This window comes from Podarcis erhardii, assembly GCF_964252035.2.
Source record: "Podarcis erhardii genome assembly, chromosome: 2".
NCBI lineage: Eukaryota > Metazoa > Chordata > Lepidosauria > Squamata > Lacertidae > Podarcis > Podarcis erhardii.
In genome coordinates this window covers 86981276-86996276 of record NC_138498.1, presented here as the reverse complement: position 1 = coordinate 86996276, position 15001 = coordinate 86981276, and the positions used below count along the sequence as shown (strand labels likewise).

The window sequence follows — 15001 nt, the reverse complement described above, 5'->3', positions numbered from 1 at the left end:
TGAGAATCTGACAGTCCTGCCTCACACTGTGCTGGAGAAATATCACACAGATGTACTATGCAGAGAGAAAGGGCTGTGCCTCATTACTGCTAAGCTTAAAATCACGTAAAAGGGCCAACTGTGGACAAACTCAAGTTCTTACCTGTTTCTCAGTCATAGCATAGAGGTACTGGAGATCAGGGCTGAGCACTAAGTCCCGCAGGATGGAGCTGCCATCATGGGCTATGACATTCTCATACTGCAATGCTGAACGTCCAATGGGATTGGCAGGGTCCACAAGGATCTGAAAGAAAAGGCAGCAGCGTCAGCATTTGCTGTTATGATGCCTAGTATCATCAAGATGGGAGACATTTTTTTGGGTGGCAAAGGAATAATGTGCCAATACACACCATAGCTAGCTGGTGGGGGAACAGAAAGAAAGAAAAACCTATGAGGAGCTTTAAGTATACAGTATATGATAGTCAGCCCTTACCCTGTCAACCACCACCATGTTCCTTAAAACTTCATGACTTCCAACTAGGCCAAAGTCATGCGCTGATGTTTGATAAATCAGCCCAATGGAAATCCCAAGAACCCCATCCCAACAGCATGTTTTGGCTGCCACAGGTAGAAGCAGAGAAGGAAATGCTGAGTCAGGATCAGGGGTCAGCAACTTTTTTCAGCCGTGGGCCGATCCACCGTTCCTCAGACCATGTGGTGGGCCGGACTATATTTTGAAGGGGGGGAAATGAACGAATTCCTATGCCCCACAAATAACCCAGAGATGCATTTTAAATAAAAGCACACACTCTACTCCTGTAAAAACACCAGGCAGGCGCCACAAATAACCCAGAGATGCATTTTAAATAAAAGGACACATTCTACTCATATAAAAACACGCTGATTCCCAGAACGTCCGTGGGCTGGATTGAGAAGGCAATTGGGCCGCATCTGGCCCCCAGGGCCTTAGGTTGCCTACCCCTGGTCAGGATGATTCTCCAAAACAGAAACCCATCTTTCATGCATTTTTCTAAATATTTTATTTAAGGGGAAATAATGAACCATCAACCTAATCTTGCCAGCCAACAAGAGCCCCTCCCAATCCCTTTGCTGCTTTAGAACCCTTATCCAAGTTGCCTTTATTTTATTTTTTTGCCTCCATTCATTTATCAAACTACTCCTTGAGAAAGAGTTAGGACAAGAAATAGCTCCACCTGGTTTCCATTTAAAATAAAACTACATTATGCACTTCAGTGCACATTAATGCTCTTCAATTAAATCTAATGAACTTTAAATGAAGCAGGGGACTTCTGGATAATGTGTTAATAGCTCCAAAGAAAGTGCAAATGGCTGGTAAGGGGTGTGCAGAGAAATAGTGGTAGCCACACAGGCATTGCAGAGGAGATGAAACACAAAGCTCTGTTTTAACTGGGGTGAGCCTTCCATGACATATCTAGACTGGGAGAGCACTAGGAGGAGGAAGAGTTTAATCTACTGGGAACTTCATCCCACCTAATGTGCAACTACAGAAATATTGCCAAATATCTGTATGAACACAATCATCACAACCTAGCTTCTTTGTCATATGGTCATTGTATGCAATGTTTTGCTCATCTTAACATTAACTCTCTCCACGCACTTGCAGGACAGCTATTACAACCCCATTTGTCACACACCTGGATTATTTAAGCTTTGTTTTGATCAGCATTTCTCCCCTGCTGAACTTTCCCAGCAACCTAGCAATTGTGCCGTTCTTAAAATGTTCTCTGGTGTGGAAAAAAGGTGGAGCATCAAAAAGCTTATAGCCTAGCACACTTTCCCTAAGTACCAACGGCATAGTGCATTTAATGTAACATTAGTGGAGAGTTAACACATATAATCACCTTTGTTTTATGATCAAGGACCCATGTTCCGCCTCCCCATAGCCTGTATTTCATAACAGAAGAGAAGGTAAACCAGCACCTTTGTTCTAGGCAAGGGATATAGTAAATGCTCTAATCTCATTACCACTCACAGTGACAATAAAGCTTATCCTAAAGACCTTGCTTTCACTATAGAAGCCATAACCACATTAAAAAGGCACCCCAGGGTCACAGCCAACCCACGACAGGGAGCAAATACAATAGGGTTAATTCTCTAAAGTTAACTGCCACCTGGCTGCTGAGCATGAGTCATTTACTTGCCCAGAAAGTATCTGCTTGGGTATAAATAAAAATTTATTATTAATTTATTATGACCATGCTAGCAGTAGCTAACATGAGTTACCAACAGACTCTAGAAATTCAGTTTGTCTTTTATATATGTTTCTGGGTGATGCATGTTGTATGCACTTTTCTACACAGAGAGAGGTGTATAGGAAAGCAGAAACTATTTCACCCTATCAGCTTCCTGGATAACCAAATGTGGGCACATAAAATTCGCACCAAATCACACCATTGTCGCTTGCGCCTGGTACTGAAGCCGCTTCTCCATTCTTTCTGTCAGGCAAGTGCAACATTTGGCAGTAAGAGTGGGAATTCTTCATTCTGCACCCATCACCCTCAATCTCACTCCAAAAGATGGACCCAGCACATTACATTACACAAAACAAACCTGTCTGTAAAGCTGAAGTGGAACCAGGAAAATAGCAGTTCTATTTCCCCAGACATAGAAAGCAACACTTTCCACACAGCACCCATCAAATGTCCAACAGAGAACAATAGTTCAATTTTAGGCCCTGACCAAGCCCCACCTCCTGACTTTACCATCCATGTAGTTCCCATTCTTGGAGAATTTCTCATGGTGCCCCCGTATAGGGGAATAATCTACTGATTTGGAAGCAAAAGCACAGAGGGCCTCGGTCAGAGAGCCTTCCATTCATTCCCACTGGATTTCAGTAGTAGTAGGTAAATCGTGGAGAAAAGTCTAAGTGACAGATTCAAAGCCACATAAAAACAAAAACAAATTTGTGCCTGGCTATGCTATTACTTAGTGGGAAATGAGTAATTCATTTTGTTTCCTCTAGTTCCACTGGCAATGTTTAATAACTGGGACATCCTTCATCTTCACAACCCGCCCCCAACCAAAGCGCTTCCCCACCCTAGTCCCCAAATAAAGCCCCACAGCGCGCATTGCAGCTTCATTTCCCTCGTTGCAATAAATAGACTCCATCCGTCCATTTGCATACTTTTCAATCAGGCAAAGGAAGTGGGGCTTAGGAGGCAGGATCCTGGCGTGTGGCTGATTAGCATGGAAATGTATGCGGCTCACAAACAAACTGGGGCCCGTTTAATTAGAGCGGCGCCTTTGATTCACCGCCAACATCCAGCACACACCAGCCCCGGATTATTTTTAGTCAGTTTTACAAAACAAATGTATTTGATTAAGAGAGACACCCCTGAGCTAAGGAAGGCTGACAGACAGAGGCAGAGACGTGGGGAGGTTGGCCCCCTACAGGGAACAGGGCCTGGGCCTGTGGTGAAGGTGTCCAGGAATGCAGGTGCAATTGTGAGGAGCCCTCACACGCGGCCTGACAGCTGCACAGCAAAAATGGAGGGAAGCACTGGAATGCGTCTCTGCAGCTGCCAATTCCTGCTGGAAGTCCTGCAAATGGTCCCTCCAATTACTGTGCTAAAACGTATCCCAGTCCATGGATGGGCCTGACCCTCAGGTTGACTAAAATCACTATTTCACTCACAGGCCCGTCTCTAGGAGTTCCTTGTTGCCAACAGCTCCCTCCTCATCCTTCCTAGGGGCCTGTCCCTCCCTCCCTCAGTGCACCATCCTTACAAGAGGCAGGCATACCTGCTTTTTTTCACTGCATGTATACCACACAAACATACAGCAGGGAGCCGCTATTGACCTGTCTCCCTGCTGCATGTCTCCCACCGTGCAAACACAGTGAAAGGAAGCTGTGCCACAGAGCACAGGACAGAAGCAAGCAGATATATGCTACATTTTAAACACATGCTTCTATTGTAACATGTAGGAGTCTTTGAGTTAGCCTGAAATCCAAGGCCCTGAAAGGGGAGTTTCCATTGATTCCGCAAGCTCTTTCTCCTGCATATCAAATATAGGTCATTACAAGAGTCTGTAACCCCCTGCTGGTCAATTATTTCTATTTGAATGCTAAAAGCTTTGTCAATAGGCCACTACCTGAAGTTACTAGAATATCTGCATTAGCAATCAACCTCGCTTTGTACATGCAACTGAGATTTATCTTTTTTCTTTTTTAAGCCTCTCCAATTCCGAAGACTCTGTGCCAGGAACATTACATTAAAACGTATACGAATGGAGAATATATAAAACAGATACAACTAATATAAACACCCACACAAAACATCCAAAACCAGCCCAAATGAAAAGCCTTATGAATACTTCCGAAAGATTCTTGTCCATATTTACATACATACCACTTTTCTATTAAAACATCCAAAGTAGCTTACAAGTGTAACACAAAGTTGCCCTAGTCCAAAAAGAAGCTGTTCGGATTCCAAGCTTTAGCAGCACTCCAAGGGGAATGCTGTTGTGGAGTTGACTCTCTGCGTGTGAGCTGATGTCTTGAAGATACTTGGGGCACAACTAAGACGCTCTCCTTGGTCCTCTGAAGAAATCAGCAGTAGAACGTAAGAGATGGAACCTGTTTCTGAAGGTATGTTCCATCCCAAGCCCAACACACCTTCAGAATTCAAAAAGTATTCAGTTGTGGCCAAAAGAAGATTAAGACTGACCAAGTTCAGCCATTGAGCCTTGTGGCTGAGTGGAGACTTGAACCCAGTTCTCCCTGGTCCAAGTCTGACTTTCTGTCCACTGTAGCTCACTTCTGTCTCTCATTCTGAAAAGGATAGCTATCCTGTGCCCTCCAGAGGTACCTGGACTACTACAACTCCCACCATCCCTCACCACTGGTCCTGCTGGCTAGAGTTGATGGGAGCCGAAGTCCACAACTGTAGGGCCACGTTAGCCACATCTGTTATAAAGAGAGTCCATTATATCTGATAAGGAACTCATTACGACTCTAAACATTGCATACTTCTATAAAAACCCACTGGTTTGCTAAAAAATACATTATTATACCTATTTTATACTTGTTATTATCTGGGACTATAATTGGTGGCTTTTTCAGCTACAGGCACTACCTGTGAGAAGCTGGATATAGGCTCTTCTTTTCTTCAACATGGCAACAATTTCACCTAAGATGCACTGTCATGTCGAATGCACCCTTCCGGTCATTTTATGGACTGTATTCACAGCACAATCGATCAATACACTCTTACCCTAGTTTTGAAATCGATCTGTGGGTGTGTTAAGTCATTCCAGCAGTAACATTTAACTACTGGGGTAATTCTACAATTATATTAATCCGCCATGTAGTGCTAGGTAAGTGGATGAGATCTCCAATAGCAAAACATAAAAAGCCTGTACAACGGCATCAATAAAGCAGCTATCAGAGCCAGGGTGGCACAGAAGATAGCATGCTGTGTTTGGGGCTGGGCTCAAATCCCTGATCAGCCGTGAAGCTGACTGGGTGACCTTAGGTCAACCACAGTCTCTCTCAGCTTAACCTTCCTCAGAAGACTGTTCTGAGGGTATAGGGAGGGAACTCCATCTGTGTCACACTGATCCCCAAGCAGAATACAAATATGATGGATCTGAACTGACTTGCTGTGTGCTCAGTGCTTAGTAGGAACTAGTTCGGTTTTAATGACATTCACTGAATTAGTTCAAAAATCTCTGAACTGCGTCTGAAAGCAGTTCCCATAATTGCCTGTGTGAAGTGTACATTAATTAAGTTCATATTGGGATAGAACTTGAACGATTTCTAGTTCAGTCTAAAGCCTGACAAAAGGGTGAGATAATTTTGGGTGGCTCCTCCCTTTGATTTTTTATTTTTATTTATTAAAAAACCTCTATAGACTCTTTGGGCCTTAAAGCTGAAAGAGCAAAAATGGGGGGGGGGGATTTTTATAAACAATTCACATTTCACTATGTGTTTCTTTTCTTAGTTTCTTAGTTTTTGTATCTTACACTTCAGCTCAGAAGCTTGTAACATTCTAAATGCTGAAAAAACTTACCAAGGATTATTTGGATGAATCTGAACTGAATGTGAACTGAACTAGTCTATTTTGCAAAGGGACAAACATCAAGTGCAATTAGGGGAGGGCCGGGGTGGGGTGGGGTTTTTTTTTATATGTTGAACTATAACTAGTTACTTTTTGAAATAAACTTTCCAAGCTCTGGGTCTGTGGGACATCGCACAAACTGACACTTGTTTTTTAAGCTTAGGTACCTGTTCCGTAAGAGGAGGAAATTCCCGTAATGTCCATAGGGAACTTAGGCCCCAAATCTAAACACACTTACTGGACACAATGGAACTTACCTCTGAGTGGCCTGTAAGAGAAGAGTGGCCTGTAAGAGAAGGGTTATGTTACTCCACAGGTGTCTAACCTGCAGCAGAGGTAGCAAAGGCAATAGTGACTTACTATACCTGAACAGGAGAAGGATCTGTCTATGGAAGTCAAAAACTAGACTTCTGCTCCAGTGCTGTGCTGATGCCTGTTCTCTAGCTAAGCAGAATAGAGAGCCACTGCTTGGGACAAGTGGGGGCAATCCTATGGAACCAGAGGGCATTCTGGCAGTTATTCTTGAAATTCATATGCAGTGTAGGCAAACTCTGCACATTAGAGTGGAATTAGTCCAGATTTGGACTTGAGTTTGGCTACCATGGTAATATTCTGATTTATTCAGATTTATTCACATTAGAACAAAGGCAACATCTGCGGGGGTGGGTTTTACTAGGGAGCCCTGGGGTGAGTATAGAGACCCATGCTGAAGACAGAAATACCCTTTAAGAGTAATCACTTTCATGGGAAGTTTGTAATTGCCCAGGTAAGAAAGTTGGAAAAATAAACAGGGCCAGAGAGAAAGGTTGCTGCTCAGCAGCAGAGTATCTGCTTTGCATGCAAAAGGTCCCAGGCTCAATCCCCAGCATCTTCAGGTAAGCCTGGAAGAGATCCCATTCGGAAACCCTGGAGAGCTGCTGCCAGTCTATGTACACAATGCTAACCTAGAGGGACCAATTGTTTGACTCAGCATAAAGCAGCTTCCTGTGTTCCTGTGGTTTCATAGGGTCATAGAATTGTCAATGCATACGATCAGGTGCATGTTTATCATCATGCAATAGTGGCAACAACCAAGCAACAAACATGATGCTTTTGCAACATGTTCAGCAAGATCTCATTACTATACAGAGTTGCTCTGACTGGTTGTGCAGCAATGATTCTTACTTGCTGTGGGGGGAAAGTGAATGGCTGTTTGCAAGTCTGCACCTCTATACTTCCAAAAAGAAGAAAAGAAAGCTAGATATGGTGGGGACCGAGAGTCTTGCGCAGGAAAAACCAGAAGACTTCTGGCACAGTAAGAGCACCGACAAATATGTGCTGTGCAAGCTGCTCCTGCTCAAGGAGTCAGATTACAAAAACCCATGGACAAGATGCTTTTTGTTCTTTGTTTTCGTTAAAGTGTTAAGGACAGCTGTAGATGCTTTTGCCACACTTCGTATTTGCTTTCCTCCAGGCATTCATAGAGGAGTGGGCACACCTGCCACAATGTGTTAACAGTTTTGGTCTCTTTCCTATTGTCCCAGAGGGAATTCTGGTTTTATCTCCTAGAACTTCATTTGCAGTGTAGGCAAAAACACTTTCAGTAGGAAACTAAGGAAACAGGCCTCTTAAGCAGAGGAAGGAACAGGGAACTACAATGCATTTGAGAAGGATATATATACACCAAATTCAGTACCAGAAGCACGGGGTGAGATGCAGTAAATGACTTACAGCTCACACCTCTCCAGGACTGTTCCACCTTCACCTGCTTGAAGCAGGGTAGGGCTCTAACACAGCTGGAATTTGACAGTTTCTTGATCCTTATTTGAAAGCAACTATTAAGGCACAGTGGCACTGTGAAGGAGTCCTATCCATCTAGGTTCTTCCACACCCCATCTCCCACCAGGTGTGGGAAGGTACAGAGGCATGAGATGTGAAGAAGGGTATCTGTAAATCAGAGCAACACTCCTAAGAAACATCCTCCTTCCTGCCCTCCACACTTCCACCCAGGGGAATAAACATTTACCAAAAAAAGCCCCTTATTAACCTTTCTCCTTATCCTGATGCTGTTAATTACTCAAATACTAATAATTACTCTAGCTAATTTCTCATTGAGAATTCTGCTCATATTCACTCCATCTCATGTAAGTCAGTCACAGCACTAGGCTGGATTATTCAGGGAAGAATCTTAAAATGTAACATGGTTAGAGAATATACAACAATATAAAAACAGGAGATAAGATGATAATGTGTTCCTGGCTTACACATCCTGGCCACTGATGAGCATCCTCAGTGATTTATTAACCATAGGTGTAGGCCAAACTTGAGCAGTAGCTTTGCAGAAGAACACAGGAAGAAAATTCAAACCTGATATTTATAAAAGGGAAAAACTCTTTAAAACCATGTTACACAACTCAGTAGCATGGAGTTTTCATTTATACACCTAGAACACAGGTGCAAAAAGATCATTCTGATGCCATGTGTAAATAGCTACTTAATTCTTTCCTCACTTAGCATTCAAATTATTATTATTCCATGCAAACAATTTTCTGGTTTCTTTACTTGTAGCTCTGGACTTCTTTCCAAATTAGAAATCTTGAGCTTATGGGAACACACTTGCCTTAAATGTGTCCCAGACATACAGCAGGAGGATTCAGAAAACAGAATGGACTCTTAAGATGGCCCACAAATGAAACCCAGGGAAAATCATGTAAACTAGGTCAAGTCTGGAGTAGCAAACAGTGAGTTGCAGAGTGATTGCATAACATGGGTAATGAAGTGCTGACCCACAAGTAATACTCCTTCCCAAGGAAGAGCACACAAAAAGACATCCTCTCCGCTGCTCACATGACATGCAACATGGATTATTATGAGAAAAACAAAAACACACAACTCAACAATGAAATTGTAAGAGCTGTACAATAAGCAGTGATAAAGGTGAAAACTTTCTGTGTTAAAAACAACGCAGCTATTAAAAGAGATACAAACCATCAGTAAAAGGGCCTGACTCAACCCAGTAAAAAGAGGTCATCATAATGTTAGTGCTGCTCTGAAGGAAGTCAGACACCATCCCCTTGTACAGGGAAGAAATTCAGTTGGGTGTTGGCTAACCATCAGACACAAGCAACCTGCTCTACAAGAGGTGCTATCTCATAAAGAAAAAATTCCCAAGCATCAGCTAACAAAAGCACAAATCACCTTTGGGAAGTTCAGAAACTCAGGATGGAACTTGCAAAAGGATGAATAGGTGTTAGTGTAGACCAGCTTTTCCAACCTGGTACCTTCCAGATGTTCCAAACAACAACTCCCATCAGCCACAGACAGTTCTGCCAACTAGCACAGCTGGAGAAGTACAATAAACACCTGTGAATGCTAGAAACTGGAGAATGACCCATGTTCAGAAGTGATATTAGCATGGACACCTCTATGGCATCAAGTAGACTGCACAGTGCACTCCTGTACATGTTATGAAGAACTTACTTTCAGGTAAGTGCATTCAGGATTGCAGTCTTGACTGCCTGTAAGTCCCATTAAAATCTGTGGGACTTACTTCTCAGTAACATGCATAGGATTGTCCTGCGACTAATTTTCAATCTTAAATGTGAATCTTTCCAGACTATAGCAACTAAACAAACAGACTTGCCTTGCCAAGAAAAGAAAGCCCTCCCATGAACTGGTATCTGTATCCAGAGCTTCCTGCCACAAATAGATGGTGGCTAGTGGCCAATCTGCCCCAAATGGTTAGGTAAATCACTGGCAGCAAATACTATTCTTTTGTTTGATGCTGCTATTTACCACTCGTGTATTCATGGATAATTGAACAATTCTATCAGGTTCATATTCTGAAAGGACAACAACTTGACCCACTTCCCACTGTGTTGAGACTCCACCGAACTGTAATTCAACAGATCAATTATTTTATGCTGGATAAAAAGATTTTAGCCCTTTGTCCCTGCTGTTATTGCCTACTATCTCTTGGCTGCATTACAAACTTCCTATGTCATTTTGGAAAAGATGATCAGATGACAGCACTATACACAAGGAAGCTAAATACACAAGCAAACTTATTATTGGCATTTCCTGACTCCCCAACCACCCACCTGATGCTGCAGACTCGAAATTCCTTCAATAATGGCGTTTACATGCTTTATTGGGCTCTCTGCAGATATATAACATGGTCATAAACACAAGCTCTGTCTGAAGATAGCAAACACACCTGCCAAATATGGCAAGTTGCAAAAGTAAAAAATCAGCAATGCTCAAACTGCAGCTGTTAGCTTACATTCATGCAACCCTCAACATAATTTCATGTGGGTTGGGGGAGCCCTGAGGGAAAGGAAGGTGGAAATGGGGCAAATGGCCTAAATGGATGGAGCGATAGAAGAAGGGATGGGTCTGGAAGCAGTCTGGAAGCAGTCAGTTCAGGCCCTTAGCAAGACCAATCTATATCTCCCCTGGCAGCCTCCTGAGCAGGGAAGAAGAGGGGGTGAGGAGAGAGAAGATGTGGTCCTGCCCACTTTTGCTTCTGATCTCATCTACAGCTGACTTTGGCTTTGCCCACTGCCAATGTGTAGGCCTAAACACGTTACTCCCACAGCCCTTGAGTGGAAGGCATATACAGTGGTACCTCGGGTTACATACACTTCAGGTTACATAGACTTCAGGTTACAGACTCCACTAACCCAGAAATAGTACCTCAGGTTAAGAACTTTGCTTCAGGATGAGAACAGAAATCGTGCTCCGGCGGCGCGGCGGCAGCAGCAGGAGGCCCCATTAGCTAAAGTGGTGCTTCAGGTTAAGAACAGTTTCAGGTTAAGTATGGACCTCCGGAACGAATTAAGTACTTAACCCGAGGTAAAGGTACCCCTGCCCATATGGGCCAGTCGTGTCCGACTCTAGGGTTGCGCGCTCATCTCGCTTAAGAGGCTGGGAGCCAGCGCTGTCCGAAGACACCTCTGGGTCACGTGGCCATCGTGACAAAGCTGCAGCTGGCGAGCCAGCACCAGCGCCGCACACGGAAACGCTGTTTACCTTCCCGCTATAAAGCGGTCCCTATTTATCTACTTGCACTTAGGGGTGCTTTCGAACTGCTAGGTGGGCAGGAGCTGGGACTGAACGACGGGAGCTCACCCCGCCATGGGGAGTCGACCCTCCAACCTTACGATCAGCAAGTCCTAGGCACAGAGGTTTTACCCACAGCGCCACCCGCGTCCCTAGGTACCACTGTATATATATCCTACATACACACAGAGAGAAAGATCTCCCAAAGACCACAAATTTGTATTTCTGCTCTATGGAGTCAAAGATAGAATGTTCCCTAAAATGAGATCTGCATCAAGCAAACAGATACAAAGTACAAAGGAAAGAGAGTCAGAACAGTTTGCCAGCATTTCCACACTGCCGGAGGACTCCGAATAGGAATCGCACCTCCTGCCTGCCTGCCAAATTCTGTTCCTCCTGACCTTCCTACTCTGGATCCGTCCTTCCTTTCCCTGGGTCCACCCCACCACATGTCTCTCATTCTTGCTTGCCTCTGCCTGCCTGCCTGCCTGCCTGCCTCTCTCTCTCTCTCTGGCACAATGCTCTGTGTTGCTTTGTACTCTTATCTGTATGTGGCTGTGATTAATTCTCAGTGGCTGGCAGCAACAACAAGAGGGAGGCGCTTTAGTTTGCTGCCATACTTCAAAGGCAAAGACTTATCTGCCTGAAACACACTTTGCAGCCTTTTCAGGGGAACCCTTCCCAGTTCTACGGGGCTCACAGGGTGCTGAGAAGCAGTGCAAAAGGAGGGCTTTTTTATGGTACTGCATTTCAAAGCCCCCCTCCCTTCCTCTCTACTTGTCCATCCCCAAGCTACCGTTCTGTGCTCTGCGCTGACACCTGCTGGAAGAGATGGGGTGAGTCAGTTCCGCAGATATTTATGCGTGGAGGAAATGTTATTTTGAATCAGCCCTGGCATTCCCTTCCTTCCCAACACAATCTGTTTCTTAACTTTGCTGCTTTATTAAAAACTGAGGGTGGTTTCAGAACGTCACTATTTTGGGGTGGGATTCAATCACACGCTGGCAAATTCAGGTTGCAGAACTGAAGTTTTAGGACCCTTGTAGATGACCTGCTTGCTGAGCATTCATCCTGCTTTGTTTGCAGGGAGATTAGACAATGTCAAGCAAGTGTTGTCCAACACTTCACAGTGCCTTTTCCCTTATCACAAAAAGTACAGCATTTGGGGGGAGAAGGTTTGTTGTGCAGGACCTCCATTTTGCCACATTTTGTAATGAATGTTCATTACCACGGACCCAGAATGTATTTGATCTTCAAGGTAAAGGCTACCACCTCCATTACCAAAATTCAAAAACACAGAAAAACCAGAAGCAGCACACGACTTTGCATCATCTCCATTGCCTTAAGAAACTCTTGCCACCATCAGAAGCAGGATATATAATTTGGATGTAGTGGAAGCAAAGGTTCAGCAACCATTACCTGCCTGCCTGCCTGCCCACCCCCTCTCTCCACGTGGACTTTTGCACTGGACCATGGCAGATCCATGTGCATTTCAAGCTTCAGGAACTTGGTGTTCCCCATTCATAAAATAAGCACTTTGTTTTGGTCCCTGCCCCAAGACCCCAGCAGGGCTCAGATAGAGCATCCAAGACAACGCAGGTGGGGAGAACAGAGGCTGTACAGTCAGACAACAGCAGGAAGCATTTAATAGGGAAGCTCAGCTATCACTGCTCAGCCACGTGTCTTGGTGGGGCACTCAGGGCTTCAACAGATCTGAAAGGCGATTGATATGGAATCATCTCTCCATGAACCCAGCGACTCTGACCCCAACAGCTCCGAAACAGAGGGAAACCACTTTCCTCACCATTGAGATTCAGCTGTTCCGAGGTGGAGCAAAGGAGCCAATGCTACACATGGCAGCAATGTAAACATGAGCTTATGACAAGAAGGGAAGATCATTCTTTGTTGAAGTGAGCCGGCTGGGGGATTGAGAAAATAGTATTAGCCCCAATGACATCTGTCCAAGGGCTTACCCAGACGATACACTTTGTGGTTCATTACTATGCCGTTTCAAAACCACACGGAAATAACAAGAAATTAAGACTCTACACTACCCAGCAATTTGTGGCTTGTTCTGATTGAATGAGTAGCAGTCACCCCCAAGTTTTACCATATTTATCATACACAAGCAGCAATTTATCAGGGAGGGAGGGGTGAACCAGCACAATATGGCTGTGCACGGAGGTATCTCGTAGCTCCAAACACTGATTTTTAAAAAACTTAAAACAACATGATTGCAGAAGACCTTTAGTGATCATAAGTAGAGAAAAGGCCCACTTCTCGTTCAACAAAGAAGCAGAGAGATAAACCTTTATGAAGGAAGGATGGAAACAGAGGACTGAAATGTTCACCAGAGGCAAACAAACTAGAACAGACTCTTCATCGTTTAAAAATTGGGCAATTCCATATATCCCACTATTTGAAATAATTGGCATGTACAAACAAGACACAACTTTCTTGCTGGCTCTTGAAGAGCTGATATCAGGAACTGCTGGGGCTGGAACCTGGAATTGATAGCTTTCTGCAGTGTTGCCACATGTAGTAAGCCACTATCTACAGGTTAGAGCAGCCTTTGCCAACCTTGTGCCTCCAGATGTTTGGGACTACAACTCCCTTAACAACTCCCACTGGAAGTTCTAGATCCAAAATATCTGGAGGGCACCAGGTTGGGGAAGCTTGGTTAGAGTATTTCCTCAGGCAGTAAAGGATTTCTGGCTCTTGGGAGTGGCTCCTTCCATCCAGGCTGGCCATTAGCTCTCCTCACCAGCTTTCTGTTCAGGCTAGGCCTTTGCCTTTCAATGAGTGTCTTGACACGCTTTGGCCTTTTTTTATCCCCCAGCTCTGATGCCTGATCCCACTACCACTCAATGACCACCTGCAGCTCAGCTCAGCCAGGAGGGGCATCATTAAGCAGAGTGATGCAGCCTGCTCAGTTGGAGGAGGCAGTGGAAGAAGATTCAGCTGCCAGTCTGGTTAACTTCTTTATGTGGAATGGGGAGGTTGCCATCTTGTCCTTCACTTCAGGCAGCAAAATGTCCTGGGATGATGACCCAGTCTGACCACTGACAAGCATCAATCCAGTTCTGCTTCTAAAAAAGCTATGGAGCTTTGGATATGCTTGTCCCTATAATGTATATTGGGACGTGGGTGGTGCTGAGGTCTAAACAACTGAGCCTAGGGCTTGCTGATCGGAAGGTCAGCAGTTCGAATCCCCGCGATAGGGTGAGCTCCTGTTGCTCGGTCCCAGCTTCTACCAACCTAGCAGTTCGAAAGCACGTCAAAGTGCAAGTAGATAAATAGGTATCGCTCCGGTGGGAAGGTAAATGCTTGGTTTCACCAGAAGCGGCTTAGTCATGCTGGCCACATGACCCGGAAAAACTGTCTGCAGACAAACGTAGGCTCCCTCGGCCAGTAAAGAGAGATGAGCGCCACAACTCCAGAGTCGTTTGTGACAGGACTTAACTGTCAGGGGTCCTTTACCTTTAACTTTTATAGTGTATATATTCTATTTATCCAACTGACAGCATTTTCTAGAAAACAATTGGCAATGAACAGTTGTATCAAAGCAGTTCCTTACAGTATTAGCAGTACCAGAACTACACAATATTTCCTCAGTTTCCCAAAGGAGAACACTGTGCATATTTCCATTACAGAAGCAAAACCAGTGTATTTTGGATCGAGACCATGCTGCTTTGGTGGTAGCTGTCATCTTCCACCTACCCATGAGACAACAGCCTCAGTTCATTTATTTTTCCTCCTTAGTGTTAGTGGTTAGAGGATTGGAATACTTGGGACCTGGATTATTAAAGTTAGGAAAGTTTAGCAACAACACAGGTAGCTTTAGGAAAGGAAGCTCTCTGCTGGGAACCCCTGAGCTAGTA

The 15001-nt window shown here is 44.3% G+C and overlaps 1 protein-coding gene across 4 annotated transcripts in view; it reads right to left on the bottom strand.

Annotated features, from left to right (window-relative positions):
- Positions 1 to 15001, bottom strand: part of PLXNA1 (plexin A1) — a 303518-nt gene that overhangs the window by 150340 nt on the left and 138177 nt on the right. For all 4 annotated transcript variants that reach the window (XM_081852276.1, XM_081852274.1, XM_081852277.1 and 1 more), the window contains exon 4: positions 143 to 283. In XM_081852276.1, coding sequence (XP_081708402.1) covers positions 143 to 283 — 141 coding nt within the window. The remainder of the gene's footprint in view (positions 1 to 142; positions 284 to 15001) is intronic.